General features: G+C 39.6%; 1 protein-coding gene across 1 annotated transcript in view; it reads left to right on the forward strand.

Moving 5' to 3' along the window:
* Nucleotides 1–1,145: 1,145 nt before the first annotated feature.
* LOC118412360 (protein numb homolog) overlaps nucleotides 1,146–22,915 on the forward strand; it is a gene marked incomplete in the record, with an annotated part of 26,240 nt that continues 4,470 nt past the window's right edge. The window contains 9 exon segments of the mRNA XM_035815185.1: nucleotides 1,146–1,563; nucleotides 11,689–11,836; nucleotides 12,866–12,940; nucleotides 14,036–14,074; nucleotides 15,199–15,273; nucleotides 18,572–18,712; nucleotides 20,085–20,298; nucleotides 20,740–20,970; nucleotides 21,286–21,432. Coding sequence (XP_035671078.1) covers nucleotides 11,711–11,836; nucleotides 12,866–12,940; nucleotides 14,036–14,074; nucleotides 15,199–15,273; nucleotides 18,572–18,712; nucleotides 20,085–20,298; nucleotides 20,740–20,970; nucleotides 21,286–21,432 — 1,048 coding nt within the window.

Here is a 22,915-nt window from a genome sequence, read left to right on the forward strand (position 1 = left end):
TGTAACCTAGGATTCTTCTTCTACAGCTGATAATGCCATGTAAGAGCATACATAACTTTTATGGGACATGACAGGGAGTTTGCAATGGTAAATGTTGCTGAAAATATATATAAAGTGATTTGGAAGATTTCATTTAATTTTTTTTCCATGAATTTATGATTGGTAATTGAACAGACCACTCTGATTTTTTTTGCCAAGAAGTTTGATATGTTTTCAGCAGCATTCGTGTATGTGTGGGTGTGTCTGTCAGTCTATGACCATGATAACTCAAGAAGGGTAAGGTCTTGAAGAGACCGTAAAGTATCAAATTACATTTTGGGCTGTTAAATGATTGCAGCTTCATAGTCAGTTATTAGTTCGAGAGGAACAATAATGGTATGAACAATGCGAAACATGACCAAATTGGCATAACTAACAGGAAAACTATACCAGCATAGTAGTAAATGATTACATACTAGTACTAGTGATAGATGTAGGTTAGATACAGGTGAATATCATCAGACATGGATTATGTTAATTTTTGATACAATTTGCATAATTAGTAAGGATGGTTAGAATAGCTTCCTGGAGGATATTTGTGATTTTTTTAAAAGATATGCTTCATGCTAATAATAAGCGTATTTCTTAATGATATGCTTAACCAATTATGTAACATTACTTACGTTAACGTTATACTGTTATTAAGTTAAGATATCTTGGGAGGGTTTTTAGGTGATGATTATTTAGTAGAAAGGTTTTGTTCTTTGAACACAATTTTAGGCGAAGTCTTGACAACATTGATATTGAGATGTTCTGGCATTACGTAACATCTCATCATGGGTTTAGTCTTCTCCAGAATCCTCTGGGGTCTGATTAGATTTTGCCAGAGGACTGAGGAGTCAGCCAGCCAAAGCAGCTGCAGCTGGCCTGTCATACCGTTATAACGTTATGTATTTATTTTTGCCCTAACGTTATGTTTGATATTTTGCCCATGTGGACAGGCGTATAGGTAATTATCATTTGTCAAATTTTGGCCTATGTCTAAATTAATAGATCCCTCACAGGAGCCTGAGTGAGCCCAAGGACGTTGTGAGCCCATATGAAGCACATCGTATTTAGATTGACTTGACACCCCTACTGAATGGTAGCGCCCGAAAGCGTCACACGTCGGAAATTCGAAATTTGCATAAAACCATCAGCGTCCGTTCGCCCGCGGCTGTGCGAAGTTCCGCACAAAACTTCCATTCCAGGACTTTTAACTTCATTTCATCGCCTTTGCGAATATCCCGTAAGTTCAGAGGAAAGGCAAGGGAGCATTTCGTCTCGTCTCAGGTTTTGCTGTGCCGTTGGGGCGAAAGGAAACCGAGAGATTTTATCGTGTATTTGGATGCAGGCGCAGCTTGGTGTGCGGTAGGCTGCCCTGAAAGTCGATACACTCGTCGGTCAGCCGGCTGTGCATGAACGCTGTGGTACTGCCGAAAATGGGTGTCTAGTCGCGGCTGTCATTGGATTTAGCCCTTGAGTTTGATACTGAAGAAGGAACAAGTACTGGAGAACATTCGGAGGGAGTGATTTAGTGAATAGGTGAGTATGATATAGTGTAAATTGTGCTTTTCGAACACGAACTAATTCGCGTCAGGGGCACTCGCCGCCATGTTTCTGTCCCAAGCAGTCGATCGTTCCGGTGAATACAGCATTTGTTTCGTTTCTGTCACACATCTGGAGACAGACAGACGTGTAGTGTTGTCAATACATATAATGCTTTACTGGCTAGCTGTTTGGTCAAATTATTTAAGACTTTGCCATCGCTCGTTTTCGGAAGAGGTCTGTCGAAATCATGCCCCCCTCCCAACAAGGCCAGAGATGTGGGAATCCACTAAGGTGATGTAGTAACATGTCTGAGTTTGGGAGGGGTTATGAGCAGGTTTATTGTACCGTACATCCAGCAGTGTATGTAGAATCTGTCTCTATCGATATATCAACCCACGTCTCTTATTATTCATGCCCCAGGTATGAATCATTACTGATCACCAGATCACTGCAAATTCCTCCACTGATTACACAGACACAAGTGGGTGCTGCAGACACTGGGGATAACCAGGGTGTGGTTGTGTGTTGAAACCACTTCGGTGTTTATTCTTTTAGGGGACTTTGTAACTCTCTACAGAGACACTCTATCTGTTGTCTTATTTTACTATGTATACAATCGAAGACAGTCAAACCAGTACTGCAGTATTGTACTGCTCCTAGTATGAGGTAACAAGGATGACCTCACTTCCTGTAGGAGCATCTGTAAGCCCACCTGCTGAACTCACTCAAATGTAAACAAGATGTGAACATTTTGCCATCAGTGGGAAACTGTCTCTTGGGACTCTTGTAGACCAGATTGCTAGCTTCTCTGTCAGAGCCACTGTTGTGCTTTGCATACCATGTAACTTGCACTAGCTAAAAGCTCCTTGCTAAAACAAAAGAAGTATTTTGTTTAAAGTTTAAACCTATTCACTGACAAAGCATTGTCATAAAAATGTAGTGTTGAAGACTTTGAGTGTTGGTAAGTTAGTACTTCATACATTAAAATGATAATGAGTACACATGTAGAAATGGCCATCATTATAATTGTGCATTACCTAATTAGTCCTGACACCTGCCTATTAAGGTACTTTTATGACCTTGTTTTATACACAGGCCTAGATCCACCATCAGTGATCAGTGGCTGATTGAAAAGGCTAGATGTTTTGTTTTGGTTTTTGACTTTCAATATTAGCAGACAGCATGTATCTTCAGGCCTTGCCTTCAGGCATTCAGAGAAGGTGTTGACTGAGCTGAAGATACAGTGGTTAGGTAAACATTTGAACTGAAGCAGGGCCAGTACAGTATGTAACAGATGGGTGCATGTTTTAGGAGTAAATACCCCAGATATTACTCCATTTCTGTGGTCTAAGATAGAAGTGGCAGCATTTTATCTATAACACAGCAGGTGTACCATTATGCCAATATTGTGACAGTTACAAATGTGTCATTTTGGATTGTGTTTGTGAATCTATTACAACCTTATACTAGTCTGGGAACATCCCAAGACTAATTTGATACTTATACAGTAGTAGATCTAGAGAGAGCTAGTATGTCAGAGAAATGGGTAAAAATATGGGTCAGAGATAGGGTTAAAAAGGGGTAAAAATAGTCAACATAATGCACACAGTACAGCATACACTGTTAGTGTATGTGTTACAGCAATATCAACCAATTTGGTGTTGAGAATGGAGTAATTGACAGAAGAGACAGGTCCAAAATTAATTAGGTCTTCACTTGCTAATATCATGTAAATTTTCAGATAAAGCAACTTTGCAGTAAATTGACTGTTAATTTGTTTGCATTTTGAAGGCTTAAGTCAAGAAGTTATATATGGAGCCTTCATAAAACCCGGGGTACTACATTGTCACACCCACAGTGCATCATAAATTATGGTAGATGCTGTCAACCTTTTCAATACTGCAGAATGCACAAAATATTTCCATGTAACCGCAATTTTGGGATTAAGTCTTACTTATACTATAGTTATAGACTACAAGACTACAAAGGGAATTAGGTTTTCAACACATAATGATAAAATTGATGTCATATGTCAGAAAGTGCAGGAGAATTTTTATCTCTTTGTATGATAGATATATGAAATGTAGACTACTCTAAGCCCATGGGATTGCAGTTTTTGGTTGTAATTGAAAAAGGAAGGTGCCTGTTATAAATGTTTCAATTACAAGCATCAACACATGGGAGCCATGGTCGTAATTCATAGGTCAACTAGATCAAACAACAGGGGTCTTGATGGGTTTTTCTTCATTTCAAGTTGTCTGCAGCCCACAAAAGACAGAGATGTAAAGCATATGTTAGGGAAACTCCAAAGCTCTGTGCTTGGTTCAGTTGATGAAGTGTGGTTCCTTCTGTCCCTGGGGGACACTGTTTATTTTAGGAGCATTTGAACATACTGTGTCCGCTAGTTTGGTATATGCCACATGCCACAAAAGATGACTTGAACAAACTTGCTAACTGAACTGAACAACATGGGATACTTCTGTCATCTGTTGTTTGTTACTGGCCTGCTTCCATGAGTGATTGAGGCAGCTCTTGAATCATGTGCCTTTTGGACTTTTTGGTTACTTTTAGTACTTTGATTTCTCAAATGGGCAAAGGATTCACTGTTTGCAATAACACTAACAGCATGTATGTAGTTAAATATTAGCCACACTTATAACGGACGATGAGGTACGTGATATCAATTTTTTACATGCAGTTATGCACACAATAAAGTACAAAATGATTATTGTGTAGGCACTGATATCAGCATACATGTATGTGAACCATGTGTTGGGTTCCTGGAATGATCCTAATTCATGCAGAACCTGGAAAATCATAACAATGTTAACCATAGATCATGTTACCAGGGCTTAAAAACATACATGTAATTTATACGTAGAGTTCTTGCTGATGCATGAAATAGCTTCAACATATACTATCAGTCAATATCACCATCATGACATTGCTCTGCAAATGAAGATTTAGGAAGAATGTGGCTGATAATTTCAATTATAGAACAGACACATCCAAGCATAGTTTGGTACTGTGGCTTTGTTTTTTCTTCTTTAGGCCACACCAATTTAATTTCTTGGTTCACGGATTTTTTCATAAAAAATATGGAGCGAGAGGGCGAAATAAAAATAAAAATAAAAATTGTAAAATGGTTGGGGTAAAGGTAACGGCTAATCCAAAACATAAAGAAAAAAAGTTTTCAGCTTGAAAAAAATTCAAAAACACTATTTTTGTACAGTAACAGCACCTGTACCCACACTTTAAGGAGCTTATAATACAAAGGCCTATTTGCTACACCAGAAAGTTGGTGAATGGTTTCATTAATGGTGAAAATTTGCTGAGTGGTAATTTTTATTTTTATTTTTTTCCCCAAGAAATAGGAGCGAGCGAATCCGTGAACCTAGAAATTAAATCGGTGTGGCCTTATTCAAGGCTGACTTGGCAGTTATTTTGAAAGGTGGAGACAGTGTATCTAGTAGTATGTCTGCGCATCTATAGTTGTAGTAGCAAGTGAGTATCATATGGGACTGTAGTATTTTAATATATAAAGGCTATTGCCTTGTGGCTGCTTTGTTGCATTCCCCCTCAGTGACAAGGTGTTCTCTCAATGAACACCATGTAGATGAGCTAAGCTTCCTGGAAGATGCAAGAGAGGAGTACTAAGCAAATTACTTTAGCCAATTATATTGTTCTTACAATGTTGCAGCATCTGCCAGACTGTTTATTTTGCATGACCCAGTCTTACATGTAGGTCCAGCAACTATATAGTGCACATGTACATGATTTCATTTTCTCATAGCAGGTTTTTAACAATGAACAGAGATCCTGTTGTATCATACTATGGATATCTATGCTCTATGTTCCTTCCTGCAGGACTCTTACAAAGTAGGATATGACTACTTTGTGGGCAATGTTAGTATCAACAGGAAAACTGTCTAGGCTGATTCAGAAGTTTCACCGTTGTTAATTGGGGTTTGTAGCCAATACCACTAGCAGTATGATTGACCATTTAAATTTATGACATTGTTTTGTGTGAAATGAAGTTTCAATTATAATAATCACCTCTAGTGTATGTTAACAGCTTAACTGCAAATGAGTAGACAGTTGAAAATTGTTTTGAATACAAATGTTTTGAACACATTTTCAAACAATTAAGCACTGTTTCTACTTGAAGTAATTAGAAATGCTAAGAAGACTATTTCTTTCTGCAGACAAAATATATATGAAAACGATGTAATATACATGCATATGTAGTCTCGTGCTTAGGTCGGGCTGTTCGACTTGTTTCCCAACTGGTGATAACAGTCAATTTCTCAGGCAGTTAAGTCTGGCAGTTACCTTCTGTTTTACTGACAGTATCGTTTACAGGTAGCAGTATAACACCATTGGTAATGTGGTTGGGCATTGCAGCTGTCTGTTTTATGTCCAAGAGGAAGAAAGAAGTACCTGTTCACTTCATCTGCATGTAACTTAAAATTTGTAGTTTGTGCATTGATTGAGCTGATGGGCAGCTTGATTATGGTAGACAAGTAAAACGTGATGTTGAAGTTGTTATTATCTGCAAGTTCTGTCAACAATAATTGAATAAGCTTAGGATCCATCAGGGATTGTTAGTCCATTTGGAGGGTGCTGACATCTCATTTGCATAACAGAAACATTGGATAAATATAGAATACAACATGGTGTATTCTGTACCACCCGAGGTGCCAGCCCGACCGCGGGTAGGATTGGACGAAGGGCGATCCGATTCGCAGCAGGGCTGGGACAGAGGGTGATGCAGAATATTCCGTGTTGTATTATATTTGTGTCATACCCACCTGAGAAAACACATGTTTCAATGCAAAATGTGTCAGAAGTTGAGAATATTTGGTGCCCGCGAACAAAAATTGTCACAACAGCAATGTTCCAACGTCCGAATCAGGTATTAGAATTTTTGACAAATTGTTCAATGGAAGCCTGTGTGATAAAACTTGGAAGCCTTGTTATCATCCGGCCCGGAACACCTGTATGGAACGTTATTGCGGCCCAGGTATGACATAAAGTACAGTTCTAAACATAGCCAACAAGCCACTTGTTAAGAATACCAGACAGTAAAGAAACTAGAGGAGGGAGGAGCAAACTTGATCAGACAATTAGCATCATGGGTCACACACACACCACAGTGTGACACTGTTAGGAATCCCTCAAGGCCAGTCACCTGACTGGTAAAGAGACAACAAAGATGTGTTACTGAACTACAGGGGCCCTCAGGGGCTCAGGGTAACATTGCAGAGGGGCCCTGTGTGGACTGCTTTGATAAAATTACATGGTTCAAGGATATCTGTGTTTTTATCATGTATACTGTATAGTGTACTGTAGCCTTGGTGTTCCTCTGTTGTATTCAATGTTCATTATACACTTGTGCCTGTATGATAGAAGGTCCTAGCATGGGTACCATCCTTGTTAGTTGTATGCTTGCTTCCCTTGTGTGCTAGGTTGGTGAGCCTCCTTGAGGAGAGAGAACATAACAAGGGCTGGTACCCAGGCTTAAGAATGCCCCATCGTACTAGTCATAGCCTCTTCCAGATGCTGCGGATCTCTAGGCTAATAGCAGAACCTATTCAGTCTTCTGACATCACCATGTGACAGAAAATAAATTTTCAGTACAGAGTCAAAATGGTATTTTCTGCAAATGACAAAAACATTGAAAAGAGAAATTCAATTATTTTTTGTGTGTCAGCTAGTCAATATGGAATGATTTTATTGTTGACCGACATTCATGCTTCACGTAATGCTCGGTATGCAGCGTCTGTCTTCTGTAACCTTTCATGCATATAACCCTAGGCTAACCTTGGCATGTTAATAGAGCTGAAGGTACATGTATGACTATTTGGAGAGGTAGGTCAATGGAATGTTTTGTCCTAAGTGGAGACAGCTTCAAGTAGATTCCCAATTTTTCAAGAAGTCAGGCAAGACAATGTTAGGAATCAGGATATGTGCAACATAGAAATCATACATGTATTCACAAAAAGTAGTATTGATATGTGAAGCATATCAACACCCTGAATTCTACAATTAACAAATGTATAACCCCTTAGATTAGGTGGCCAGACAGGTGGAAAAGACTCAGGTTCTGCCAGGATGGAAGATGATTGCTTGACAATACATTGTAGATCTATATGGGGAGTAAGAGCCAAAATGGAAAGAATTCTAAAAAAATATGACTCAAAATACTGTGCTTGATTTCTTGTTCCTGGAATAAATAATTCTCAATAAACCAAGCCTGTCTTTTTTTAGTACCAAAAGGTACTTTGTGTTGGTAAAGCACTTGCTGAGGACAGATTGGGTTGGGTGATAAAACTGTGTTGGATTGCAGTGAGGCCAGGGTGATGATACTGTTTACTTTAGGCCGCATAAACATGCCTTTATAGGTGACATCCACGCTTATTGATTATGGTCTGTTTCTTGCAAAAAAAGGTCTTGTTCCAGGTCATTCTGATAAATGGAGAAAAAAAGATACTTGCCACTGTTTGCCCTCAAATAACAACTTGGTGCAAAGTAGGAATTTGAACTGAAGCGATTCCTTCTGATCATTTGTGTTGGATTCCAGAGTTTTGGGGAGTTCCTGGCTGGCTAAAACAGCTTTTCAAAGCTGTTGTTGATTGCAATGTGTATAACAGTGTTAAACGTATGATAGTGTTAAACAGTTCTGCTTGTTAGTTTTAAGCGAGAGAATTAATATCCAGACCAGAAGTCTAAGTTCATGGTTTTTTCATGGCCTTACTGTTGCCCCTTGCAGTCACCTGGAAGTCCGAGTACGAGTCTCACAGTCACAGTGTGTGAGTGGGTAGGATTCCAGACATATGAGTAATCTTGATGACATCATGGCATGAATAATTAAGCACATGCATTTGTCCCCCTCAATGTCAGCGCAGGTGTGTCACCATGGTGCCACCTGAAGCCCTGGCAGCCAGGTTAACAATCTGCTGACAGGCTGTTGAGGTTTTGCCAACTCTCCAGCAGGGAACATGGTGGCCTTGGAATGTGAAGCCATGATAGGTGAAGGGTCACAGTAACACAGTGGAAAACTACAACAGCAAAGATTCACCTTTATTCTTTGTATAACAGACTTAATCCACCATGTAACCGGATCTAATCTAGGTCCTGTACTGTTTTTGTTTGATAGTATACTGTCATGAATGATTAAAGTACATGTTAGTACTGTATTGTGTGATATAGACCAAAACATGTGTAGCATGATGTACATGTTACATCAGTATTGTAAAATTACAGATGGTGATAGTATCGTGGCTCTTTTTTAGTACACATTGGAAATCAGCTACTAGTATTATTTATGAGCATCTGAGTTATCCCCGCTGGCCTTCACCCTTTGAGCTCTCAATGTTATGTGACAAACATACCTAAGTAAATGACTACATGTTACAGGGCTTTTACCCCCAAATAAGGAATTTGATCTAAATCCAACCTGTCTACCATAGAAAAGTAGATCATTGCCAGTGAAAAACCAAAGTTTGTTTATTAAATTATTTTCCATTTACACATAATACAGTGACTTAAATTTCTCTAAATTTCCACCTCTGATTCAGATGAAATTAACATGCATGCAAGCAGCAAAGAACTGTATAATTTTATCTGTAATCTTCAGGATATCATATTAGATCTATTGTGTCAATATCAATCCAAACCTGATGGGTACAGATTGCAGATGCAGGCAGTGTGCCCTCCAGGTTTTTCATTACCAGCCCTTTCAGTGTCAGCATAGCAAAGGAAATATGATGTCTGATAGACTGTTTTACTTCAGGGAGCTAGAGTCACTGACAGCTCTGTTAGCCTAATGAGTGTGTCTGGATCAGATCCATTTCCCCTGAAACAGGGACAAGGTTAGTTCATCAAACAGCATAGACCTTTTTTGTTGCTATTTCACATATCAGTCTCTGACTTGATGAAATACCTCAACATAGCATGAAGACTGTGTCCTTTGGAAAGTACAGGGAGCAATCAGCAAAAGATTCTTAAGGTAAAGGGAGAAGATTCAAATTAAGACATATCTTCCCTGTTGGTCCCTTATGTCATGAAGATTGTAATGTAACATGCAAGTGCCTGGCAGAGGTGTATTCCTTATGTCACAATTTAGCACTTCTTTGAATGGCCATAATTCAAATGAAACAACTACTCAACCAAGAAGTAAAGGTATATACTAAAGGAACATGGGTATGTAGATACATGATATTGATAATGATTACAATAACTTGAATTGTGTTTGAAGGGCATTCTTCCATAACACCAGTGCTACTAGTACTACTGTAGTTTATCAGCCATTTTATCCACTTGCAGAAGGGAATGGAACAATTAGTGTATACTATAGGTGGCAATGCTGAGAAAACAACAGCTATCAGAACAAGACACGCAATCTGAGGGTAGAAAATACTCAATGAAAAATCCATTTGTAAAATCCCCAAGCCTGCTATGAAGGCAATCAGAGACATTGCAGGAGCAAAGGTAGAATCATGATGAAGACAATAGTGAACACCCCCACATTGCCAAAGGCTATTGTTGCCCTTATAACCTCCAGCCTACTCCAGTCCCCCACATTCTTATAGTGGTGCAACCAACTACATGTATTGAATAGTCTAATAGACATTGCCACTGTTCCAAGAGATTGGACCTTTGTTGGTGGCCTGTGCCGTTGCCTTCTGGTTACACAGTACGTGTACTACTATATTACTATATAGTGTTAGACATCAGACATCAGACAAGGCTTGGATTTGATAAAACCTGAAGAAATGTGCATTTTTCTGCAGGGAAGGGTGAGAGAAGATAATGTATTCCTCCAGACTCATGAATTTTAAATGTACTTCTTGGTAATAATATGAATACACATACTTAGCTATACATAGTTTTTGGAGGTCACTGCATTCTGACCTTTCAAAATAGAATCTGTAAGGTCCAGTGGGAGAATTCACCTCTGATATTCAGCATTCCATTTGATTCCACCATTACATATCATCAGTTTGGTATCTTTGAAGGTTGGCTGGTGTGCATAGATGTGAGTTTGCTTGCAATGTGCAGTTTTCAACACCACATCTTAATTAAGAGTTGGTCATATTACAGTAGATACAGTGCAGACCTATGTTTGATGATTAAGATAGTGCCTTGTGAAGATTTGAGAAATGTACATCCAAAGATATGTGTACATTTTGCAGATATCTTCAGATAGGCAAGGCGTATATTGATGTTATCTTGCATACTCCCAGCTAATTAGATGTATATGGGACATAGAGACTCTAAACTCTAGTACATGCTGTGTGTGCTCATTATGCAATATGCGCTGGGTCAGGGTCTGTAAAACACATGTTCATGTACTTGGGGACATCGCCTATAACCTTGGTTACTCAGTATTAAAATTCTCTATGTGTACTTGCTGACGATAGTTATTATTTGTCAAGATCCATCCAGGTTTCTATGTTTTACCATTGTTAATTTTTCTGCTGTACATGAATTCTGGGACATGTGAAAATCCATGCAGTAACTGCTCCATGACTCAGGGTGTCAGTACTGAAAGTGTCACCCAGTGAAATATACTATATAAGTATATTGTCTGTCTCGGGGAAAAAAGTCTGGTACATACCTAATATGTGGTTTTCAATCAGCATATAGGATTGTAGCCTGATTAAATCTCGCTTATAGCAGCCCACCAAACATCCGCCGGTCCCCTAGAGGGGCCAGTTTAATACAGCCCTGGACAGCAAAGTTTGTGTTACACAGACTAATAGGATTGTGTTTGTTTTATAGCTATACAACAGCAAAGAAAACATCTTTCAAGTGAATCCAATTTTTATAACCTTTCATTTGAAAATGTTTTAAGTCTGACATCATATTAATGACTGAGTCAAGAACCGTGAAATGCACTAATCATATGGTTTTGACAGAAGTACTGGCTTCTTGGAAAGAAAGAAAGGTATTTCCATAAAGGTTGTGTCTACTTGTTCAAGGCTTTAGATGTACAGAATCACAATGCATTTAGTCCTGAAACATGGCAGCTGAGTAGAGGGCAAGGGAAAATTGAGATATTGTGGTCCAAACAATACAAGTTGTTAATTCTTTTTGTTTTCTCTTGTGTTACAGAGAACCGTTTGGACAGACAAAGATGAACCGACTGCGTAAGAGTTTTCGGCGGTCGAAGGAGCCGCATGTTCCGGAGTGCAGCAAGCCTCACCAGTGGGAATCAGATGAGAAGGCAGTACGGAGTGGGACGTGTAACTTCCATGTCAAGGTGGGGATAGCTGGATTCAGCTTTGTCAAACTTTTCAACATAGACAGTTTGTAAATAAGTATAATAATGTATAGCAGTCAAATTTGGTTGATCATCTCTCTAACAATGTTATACAAATATTTTTCTCCATCACTTTGTTTAGTCTATTTATACAACAGTTTTGGCAGGCAGTATGAAACACATAGCACAGTTTGAAGGACATTCCCATTTATCTTGAGAACATCACCATACTGGCACTAATGAAGCCACAACCAGACATGTAAATGAGCATAGGAGTAGACTTGTTCATGCCTCATGTGTATGTATGTTTACAACAATGTTTCCTTTCATCCATTTAGTTAGAACCGTAAAACCTTCGCTATGTACGGTAATTCTGCACACAGTTGTTCATGATTCTCTATTGTTTTGTTAAATAGTCAGAGATGATGCAAAAGGAATTTTCTGTCCATGTATGTTTGGGTTGCTTGTCTAGACACGATGCTGGGAAAATCAATAGAGGCCAGAGGAAGGTGACCTCTCTCTCTTACGTTGCGGTCACTTAGCTACAGAGTTGGATGCAGTCAGCCATCATTATTCTAGGTTCTGACTACTGATAAGCTATGTTGTTCAGTGCATTGATAAACCTTGTTTCAAACTCCAAGCTCTTGAAGGGTATATAGGAAGTTTATATAGAGATCAAACTTATTGTGTTAAAGAACACTACGGATTTTACATTGCAACATTTAGATTCAGGATTTCTTCATCATCAATATTTTTATTGAACAGCTGTACATGGACAAAAGTTACTTTTTGGACATAGTTGAAAATCATTGAAATAGAAAGTCTTTATCAAGGTATGATAGTTTAGTTAACTGAATTGACAACAGTCACCACGTACATCACAGCATGGCTGCTTTCCCAAAAAGACTTGTGCAGGTAAATACCGTAACACTAGTCAGAATTGGATACTGACCATTTTCTCTTGTTGTTTCTGTTAGTGGCAGGAGTCAATTAAACCATTTCCCACCAATTGCCATTTCTTTGTTACAGTACCTAGGATGTATTGAAGTGTACGAGTCTAGAGGGATGCCAGTATGTGAAGAAGCTCTGCACAAACTCAAGAATGTAAGTATGGCTGCTGTCTTCATCAAGCCATGATGGGTTTGTCAGGCACAAGAAACAAGGATATTAGGGAGGAACCAGCAAAGATTGTGAGGGGGGTAAATTAGTGAATCTGGTCTGGGAAGCAGATAATTTCCAACAGAAAGTGGAATGGAGACGAATAAAAAAAAATTCAAGCATTCAGTGAATCCATTCTGCAACAGCTCCATTTCCCCCTTAGTGTAAAAACATGCTTCGTCCAACATTTCAAGATGCTTGTAGATAATCAACTTTCAAGCTTGGCTCGAGTGGGAGCTCGACTAAAGTTTAGTAAAGTAAGTGTAGATAATCAAAGGTAGAGACTTCACAAGGCTTGAATATAAGATGTAATGTGACTACAACAGCAACAACTGTTTAAACTGGTTACATTACAGTAGTCTGCCAATCACACACTAGAGTTGATCAATTTCAATTTGCCAATGGAGAAGAAATCAATTCAGCAAAGTACACAAAATCCCTTTATCTGAGAGGATAATGTTCTTAAGTGCAGAAGATTATTGTGTTAATCTATAAACCTGTCAGATATCAAAGCTGCTGATATCAAGTATTCATTTATCCAGTCAGTTTGTCCCCTAATTGCTTTTCCAGACACAAATGGTAGACGATTAGATTGGACCTTCTCGTGATGCCCACATTATAAACCATGTCATATTCATTTTCAGATTTATCACAAGATAATTCAGTGTACGATTCAGAACAAAGAGCTATCTGCAGCTCTCAAAGTCAATAGTGTTCATGGAACAAATCAAGATGATAAAATTTGTCTGTGAGGATTTTTAGAAGATATGAAAGAAGACAAAAGCCTTTACTCCGACTCAAACACAGCAGTTACAGTTGGAAATATTTATCGTTTGAATTTTGCATTGTTGTTACAACTTTCACACTTCTCTATTGACTAAAATTCTCCACTTTGAATGCTGCAAAACACTTTCCCCTAAATCTTAAGCACTGTGCATAGAATTTTCCATGCTTTACAAACAAGGACATCTGTTTTGTTTTCACTCAGTTGTTTTACTTTGTTTTAGTTTATATTTTGTACCTTTATCACACCTCTCCCAGGATTCCAAGGGTGTACGAGGATTTTTCCGTCGAGGAAAGGTAAAAACTACACAAAAGGCCCAAAACATCATCACTTCAACCCTTCACTCTCTAGCTATCTTTTGTTGATTTATTCAGTTCACTTAATTCTCTTTTTTTTATCCTTTGTTTTACTCCTGTATGGGTGAAGGGCAGCTTCCTGGGGTAACCCCTGGAATAGCCACGCATGCAGATCATAGATGCTTCTACTGACTGTAACCCATATGATAAACCTGGTCTAACCACAGTGTAGCAGGCTGGCCTTGCAATTGAGCAAATTGTAGGGTTCAGCCTGAGGCATGGAGCATGCAGATACTGAATGCCATTGGTACAAATAATGGGATACTTTTACTCCAGCTGATGTTTCGTGAGATCCACATGGGGAAATACAGGCCATCTATGGCTATGAGAACTAACCATTGTTTCTGCATGGTAGCTGCATGTCACTCTAACAGATTGAATGTTAAAAAATGTTTCATTTGGATACATGTATGGTATTGTCTTAAATAAATGTGCACTACCTGTAGTTTTATTTGCAACCTGAAGGTGATTACTTTCTTATGTAGATCTTGGTTGGTGATATTGTTTACCACAGTATTTGTATTAATGCAGACTTTTATGCCATGCAGTGCACATTTATGACAGAAAGCACAGTACATGCCAGTAGTTTTGATTTCTGGCAATTGAAGCAGTACATATAATTGTGAACTGAACAGTGTGTTACCATAAGTTTGGGCACAATTTTGTTTTATTTATGTGGCAGGAATGCATTGATTAGAACTTTGTAAATTGTATGTGGTTTTTTTTGCATGAAGGTGGTTTTGGGGCTGGTCTTCCATCATTGTTTCTTAGAACAGTTGGCCTTAAAGGAGATGACTTTCTCCCCCAAAATCGACACTCCAATGTATCTTTGCATACACACACACACACACACACACACACACACACACACACACACTTTCCTGGCTGGTTCATCACCAAACAGAAGAGAATCTATAAAGACAAATGACAGTTCCCTCCCTTTCCTGAGAGGTACATGTCCAGAACATCCTCTCCCAAAGGAAAGCATTAGTTTGACACACACCAATTGATGTTGGGTACAGACCACACTGATCTAATCTGTATGTCTGTTGTCTCCTGTTCAGTCGGGGAGGAAGAAGACGAGAGCAGTTCTGTGGGTCACAGCAGACGCACTCAGAGTAGTGGATGAAGACAGCAAGGTAATCAACTGGGTTATCTTAGCTTGAACTTTCATCAGTTTTGGTACGTAACATCATTATAACATCCAACTTGCCAGTTGCCAAAAGACCTACCATTTCTTTGGTTATCTCCAGGAGAACTGAGGACCCAATTACTTAGGTGGCCAGCTTTAGATGTGACATGCAGTAGGTCTAAGATACAGTGTCGTGAAAGAAACTCCTGACATAATTATCAGAGCCTATCAGCCTTTCTTGTACTTGAACAGGAGTTGATACTGACTTTCGACCACATTTGATTTATTGCTAACATACACTTGATCAGTCTACTCTTGTTTTGTTGGCACAAAGTTAACTCCTTCTCCATCAATGCTCACCAATTGATGGATGTTGTGGCATCATTGCTCAACTGATAGGTATTAGTGAGACATGTTTGTTTTGCACTCAGCTGATATAATCAGGCAAGCTGTCAAGTGCCTGTATATTTCGTACCAACAGTTGCCATTTTTATTGCTTTTTAATCCTGTGAGCTCTGGGAAATTAGAGTGCAGGGGGGATTCTGATAAGTGAAATAGATATTCCCTAAATGTAATATGAAGTGAGCAAACACCAAAACTTGATAATCAAGGAGTAATACACAAAATATATACATATGGTGTCAATGATATGACAAATAAATAATATTCCTAATTGGTGTTGTGATTCATAAATGCCTACCACATTTGCATCGAACTTTATTGAGGTATCCCTTTGGCACCACATTCATGTTAGTTTCAGAGTAAGGCAACATGCATGGAGAAAGTAGAAAAACTCATGTCATGGTCTTACCAGAAGGTTGTTTGTAAGTCTGATCACGATCAGCAGAATGAGTTCACCGTGCAATACATTTTCTCTAACATTGTCCGGTTGCTTGAGAAGGGCAGCCGTCCCTGGCAAGGGTATTACTTTCTGCCATAAGTCAGGTCCGGACTGGGAGCATCTGCAGTGTTCGTTACCTGCAGGTTCCATATGAAAAGTGGTGCCCCCGCTCAACAGGTCACTCGGCCAGGACTGTAATTTTGTCAGGGTCCAATATGAGACCAAGTGATAGATGCTGCCTCTAGATTTGTGGGTGGCTGAATTTTGCAGTATCTAAAATGCCCTTACCAGAATATCCTAGTGCTTGAAGATCGGTTTCTTGAAAAGAAACTTCTTGCAGCCAAATGACCAGTTGAATTAAAATTAATATTCACTAAGATTTATAATTTTGCATAGAAATACGTACATGTAATATGTTATAACCAGATTTGGTGTTTCATGTAGACCAAGCGGAGTGGAAAGTGTTGTTTCTTGTAGAAATATTGTAGATTAAAAAACAAAGGATTTTTGGTGTGATGTTCGTATGTCTCTGTCTTCAGCAAAGGCATATGCCAGTATTGGTGTATATCTCTCTGATAATGTATTTCAAGCAGTACCTGATGAAAATTCTGTCCTCGATTCAAGAGCACCTACAGTAGGTGATGCAATTCATGTGCATACATGTTATATTTGCTGTTCAAAACATTCTCATCAGGTTTTCATTTTGATGTCCAAATGCATTATGTATACCTGTAGTTGTCCCCAGCTAGGCTTTGTCTGGTGGAATTATCCAACTCCCAAAGGTGATAAACAGCAGTTGGATTTCTGTGCCTTTCCACAGCATGACTGGATGATAGATATGTTGTATTTTCAAGGGTGTCATATATTGCTATAGTTGCAGATGTTCCAGTAGTCATTGCTATGGCCCTTTGTCAGTTCACCCGTAACCTGCTGCAATATCAAGTCTGGCACGGTGCCAGCCATGGACCAGTTTCATAAGAGGAGTATACAACAAGAGATGAAACTGCTATTACAGAAACCAATAATCGTTTCCTCTACTACATCCTACATGTATTTTAATGTGCATCAAGTGAAGATGAATAATGTATGGTATGCAAAAGATCATGATGGCAGCAGAATCGGTCATATATAATATATCCAGGTGGTCACCCTGATATGAATTTACAATTAGATCCGCATATTGCTACATGGATGATAAATGATACGCTGTCGGCGATGGGCGGATAGTATTTTAACACCTGACCTCATCACTCATTAGCTAATTTCTCACCTGAATGATGGCCAACGATACAGAAACCATAGATCAATGATGTCTAGTATTTTACACTATCCTGCTGGGCCTAACTTACACTTGAAGGTTTTAAGTGTGAATATTTTCCCCAGGTAGCCATTTGTACTTGTCATAATATGTCAGGCTCTTTATTTAGCTGGGTTGCAAGAAGTAAGTTTCGGTTATAGCAGATTCAGAGCCTATGTGCATGGATATCACTAGTGTACTTGCATAACTTAGAGCCAATATTACAGGCATCTCTCAGTTTGAGGGAGCAAAGCTTTGTGTTGAGTGCAGAAGCACAAAGAATATTGTATTGGGGATCTGGGGTTATGCTCCTTAACCTTCTAAATTGATATTTTCCACATTCTGAAGGCCAACCTTTGAATGGCTCAATTGTGATTTTGTGGTTCTGTTGGTGACATGATGGAAATGTCATGAAGTTTCGATTTTTGTCTGTAAAGGGGGACAGAATGGCTTGAATTTTTAACAATCTTGAAAAGCAAAATTTTGTCTATATGCAGAAAGATGGATGCTGGAGAGAGCCCTCCGGGGGGACTTGTCACCCAGACCAAGGGCATATTTATCAACTGTTGATAACAAGCCAGTAGCTCTTAAAACAAGCACTCAGCTCAAGGGTGGGAATTTTAAGCACCAGGTTGGAATGGAAAAGCCTAAGGCTTCCACATAGGGTTGTCCTAGATTTTCCACATGAGACACTCGCTCATGATTAGCCAGGTTTATCAGTAAAACTGACTGCACCCATCCCAAATGCTCTGGTAAAACAAGGTGGTATGCACTGATAAAGTTGTAGTTGGTACAGACATTTTGAAGGTGACAAGCCGTGTGTGTTTAGAATGTTGACTGTTCTATAGAATATATTTCAAAGTATTTCTTTGGATGTTCCCGTGTGCAACCAATATCATAGGTTATTAAGGAAATTTGTTAAAGCTGGTTGTGTGTACTGATACAGGAGACTTACCTGTCATAGAAATGTTAATGACATGACAGCAGCTGCTGCTCAAAAACTCTTACTTCCATTAAAGATGATGTGTGCAGAGTAAATCTGTCAGTTTCCATTTGTAGAGGGCACAATGGCCTTCTACAAATGGCAACTCATTAGGCTGAATTGCACTGAACCTGTAATTGCATGTTCGTCTCTTCCTGACATCTCTGCCTGTGTGCCTGTTCCAGGGCCTGATAGTGGACCAGACGATAGAGAAGGTTTCCTTCTGTGCGCCGGACAGAACGTATGAGAGAGGCTTCTCCTACATCTGCAGGGACGGCACCACGCGGCGATGGATGTGTCATGGCTTCATGGCCATCAAGGATTCTGTAAGTACCAATAAACTCCTAGGGATGCTCCAGAAATTTTCCTTGGGGAAGGCAAATTGAAATAAATTCGGTTCAGGAATGTCTGCTCAGGGAGTGATTCTCAACAGTCTCGGAGGTGGGGGATGTGCATATTCCTGTGGAGGAGATTTTAAGGAAATAAATTTTTTTTTTTTCAAATACAAAATATTAATTCAACATGGAATTTCGACTCCAGTCAAAAAGAAATATTGTTAAGTCACTTAACGCTGTTTTCTTTGGCTAAGAAGATTACTTGGGATTATTTTAGATTACATCTGTATGATAGATACAGAGTTTAGCATCAGTGAACTGTCCCTGTGTACTGAATATTGATTTTTTGTACTCATCATCCTCATCAAGGTAAGTTTCTCTGATATAAGTACCCCTGCATTTCCTCAGGCTAGTAAAGACTGTTCTCTTTGTGTGGATGTCTGTCCCACCTAAACAACTATGTGTGTGGAACAACTGTAGGGTTTCTGACTGCTGTTGCCACAGTGGCAGAAAATAATTACAGCCCTTTGGACCGAGGGTGCTATTGATTTCCAATACCTTGTGATCGCCATATCCGATGATTTTCCATCTGGTTGCATATTATCTGCCTCTGCACTGTCACACTGGAAAGGAAAGTTGATGGACCTGCCGGGTGTCATCGTCATGCCAATCCATCTTCCATTTTACCTTCTGTCCCAGAGAAGGCCATTTCATCAGGCTGACCTTTGCCCTTTCAGTGAGTTGGAAGCTAACCAGTAATGGGAGAAAATTCAAGTGCCATTTGTAATGCCCTGAGCCCCTGGCGTTTTAAGGGTCGTCATAGATCCCAGTAATTAAGTTGAAACTGGAGCCAAGTGAACCCTTCACCTTTTGAACTAACCCAGCATGTACCAGTAGAATAACATCAAAGGGTGGGACTGGGTAGATGCAGTACAGATAGGAAAACAATAGACAATAATCTATCCATCATTTTGGTCAATATCCAGCCACAAGCTCTCCATGTTGTTATTTTCCTTGCTGTACTGTTCTGTGGTAGCTGCAAAATGGAAATGTCATGCTTCAGAAGTGAATATCACAGGACAGTTAACCTTTTACAGTCTACAGGTAAAGTACCAAATTTTAATTGCACAAACAGTAAGTAAAATAGAATGCATTAAAGGTTGATTGCAAATCTATAGGTGTGACAAATCAGCTGCTTGTATCTCACAGACTGTGTTTTTAATGTTTTCTGCTCAATAGCAAAATTGCTATTCTGTAGGCTGCATGAGCCTGAGTTTTACTCTCCACAGGTGAAGTTCATGCTGTAGCCTGTGCAAGTGACATCAGAGCTGCCCATCTCACAAACTGTGTGTTTTCTCAATAGGGAGAGCGACTGAGCCATGCTGTAGGCTGTGCATTTGCAGCATGCCTGGAAAGAAAACAGAAGAGGGAGAAGGACTGTGGAGTGACAGTGACATGGAACGCAGACAAGACGTCCTTCACACGTCAGGGTTCATTCCGGCAGACAACAATGACAGAGAGAATGGACCAGGAGGAACTGGACGCAGAGGCACAGGGAGATGCAGCTTCACCCGGGAGTATGTAGGCCTTCTACATGTAGTGTGTAAAGATGAACAAAAAATTATGTTTGTAAAGATGAACAAAAACAGTGTATTCCCTTTGAATTCAGTAGCATCATTGCTGTACTTCTCAGCACTTGCCGTGATGGTGTATTTCTAGTCTGCTACGTCCTGACGCTGACATCTCCTGATTACAATCCGTGCCTTTAAGATTTGTGCTGCAGTCTTTGGTGTTCTTCTGGACTGCAACAGACTGTCTCATACATAGTAGACACTCATGGTTCCATCCAAGTTGTTGTTTCTTGTCCCCCATGTTCAATTCATTTTCTAACCCTGTATTGATAACAACATTAGTGTGTGTTGTGTACTATCGGTAGAATCCACCATTTAAAAGGAAGTGTTTACATTAATTGTATTTGTGTTTGACACATGTTAACATGAGTGTGTTCTCCTCCACAGCTCCTGCGAAGGCCTCGGCTGTTCAGACAGCGGCCATCCCCCGGCAGCAGGCTCCGCTGTCCACAGTAGCTCTGCAGAGACAGGGTTCCTTCCGCTTCTTCCCCAAGCTTAGCAGCAAGTCCTCTCCATTCAAACGCCAGCTTTCGCTCAGACTAAACGAGCTTCCGTCAAACCTGCAGAGGAAGGAGCAGCCAGACGTTGCACCTGCGGCACCCCCACCCCCATCCAATGGTATGATCCAGCGTTTATTAGAGTTTGCCTTTTTCTATTTTAGAAAATTCCTCTTTGTCCCCCTGCCTTTTATTAGAGGTCGGCTGTTGAACACAACAGGTCTTTATTCATTGCTTCTCAGGATGTTCATCAATTTTAGAAGCATATATATTAACTTCATGCTGCAGCTAGAAGATTTGAAATAATGGTAGCATTTTGTTCATTTGTCTGCAACCAAAGCTACCAGTGCCAGCATTGTTCACCAGAACATCCATACAGTGTTAGAATATACAGATTCTTAAGTGATATGGACAGCACACTCTGTTTCTACTGCAGAAGTAGCCCAGCCCCCACCCACAGAGGACAGTATCAGCGCCATGTGTAAGATGATCCAGTCTGACTTGTTCACCCTCAGCAGCACAGACGATCCCTTCACCCCAAGTTCCTCCACTGGCACTGCTTCTTCCCAGCCACAGGCAATAGGTAAGGGAAGACTTCCTGTTGGCTCACCTCTTGAAGTAATACCTGGGGACAGTTTTCAACCCATTTCTCATATGCAACACTAGGCTGTGTTCCTACCAGATTCTGCAGTCTAGAAGCTGATGGATCTTCATAATCATAGTGTGAAATACTCCTAAGGTGTGGGTGGTACTGTAGGTAACCTCATAATGTGATCTCACAGGAATTAACAACCATAAAGGTTATTGTGTATGTCGTGTTTGTGTATAGATGGCACTACTTTTGAACAGTCTTGTTGTTTGTTTTGTGCATCATAACTAGATGCAAGAATATAATTCTTTTTGGACTAAACCTACACTGTATTAGTTTGATATACATTATAAGTAATTCAAACATGTTCACACCTGATTGAAGATAACTTTTTCTTTACAGCCCGGTTTACACTTGGCCATGCACTTACCACACATGTTTTGATACCACACAACACTAATCACTTTAAATCTTTTATGTTCCTTCCAACTGTGAAGTGACCCATGTTACATTCTCCTTGTTCTCTTAGTCTCTCAATTCCTGACATCAACTGCCAAGACAGTTGCACATCAGCTGCAACCTATAGGTATGGTGGTTTCAGATGTGGTCAACACATAGAAGAGATTGCATTGTAACAAGTAGATCTGTGTTACTGTAATGTAGCAGTTTGTGCGTTTAGCTTGTCATTATTAGCACAAAGTTAGCACAAAACATAATCTTGCAGCAGAGTACACAGGTTCTAGTGGGTGTACATGTGATTCTAAAGCCCCTTAGCATGCTGATGTTCCTGCTGCAGATGACAGAGATTGGGGGTATTCCTTATCGCAAAGCAGAACTTTGACAGCCGATTTTAAGTCATCTGATAGCCTATCTCTTCTGTTACATACTTTTGAATATCTTTGTCTTGCGAGCATTAAGTTTTACCTATTGCATGTTGAGTTTTAATCCTCAGTGCTACCGTTCTCCTCTACTGATCTGATGTTGTCTTGTATAGTCCAAGCTCAGTTTCAGCAGCACAGAATTGCCCGACCACGCCCCAAGGCCAGACCACCCCCACCTGTGGACGCATCTGCCTATGTGGAGACTGAGCAGCATGGTAATCTGTGATGTTTATAAAACACATCCATGATTTGGTTTTCTTTTGTCTTTTTTTTCTATGTTCAGATACCATGTCAGCACGGATGCGAGGGAAGTTTCTCTTTGTTGTATTTTTTAAACCCATTTCTCTTCCAGTTAGAATTTTTATTCTTTATTAGTTTTTTTTATTCTTTATCAGTCTTTTTCAGGTTATTTAGTTGTACTTGTATTGTCCATGATGAATGTCTGCAGTAATGCCTTTATTTCTCTTTCTTTGAAGCCATGGCTCCAAGAGCGATAAGTTGACCTTTACCTTTTCATTTCAGTTGCACTTTTATAATATATCTGTAGCTGTATAGCTAGGATTCTTAATCAAGAGAATAAACAGTTACATGGATAT

Source organism: Branchiostoma floridae, chromosome 1 (genome assembly GCF_000003815.2).
Source record: "Branchiostoma floridae strain S238N-H82 chromosome 1, Bfl_VNyyK, whole genome shotgun sequence".
Taxonomy (NCBI): domain Eukaryota; kingdom Metazoa; phylum Chordata; class Leptocardii; order Amphioxiformes; family Branchiostomatidae; genus Branchiostoma; species Branchiostoma floridae.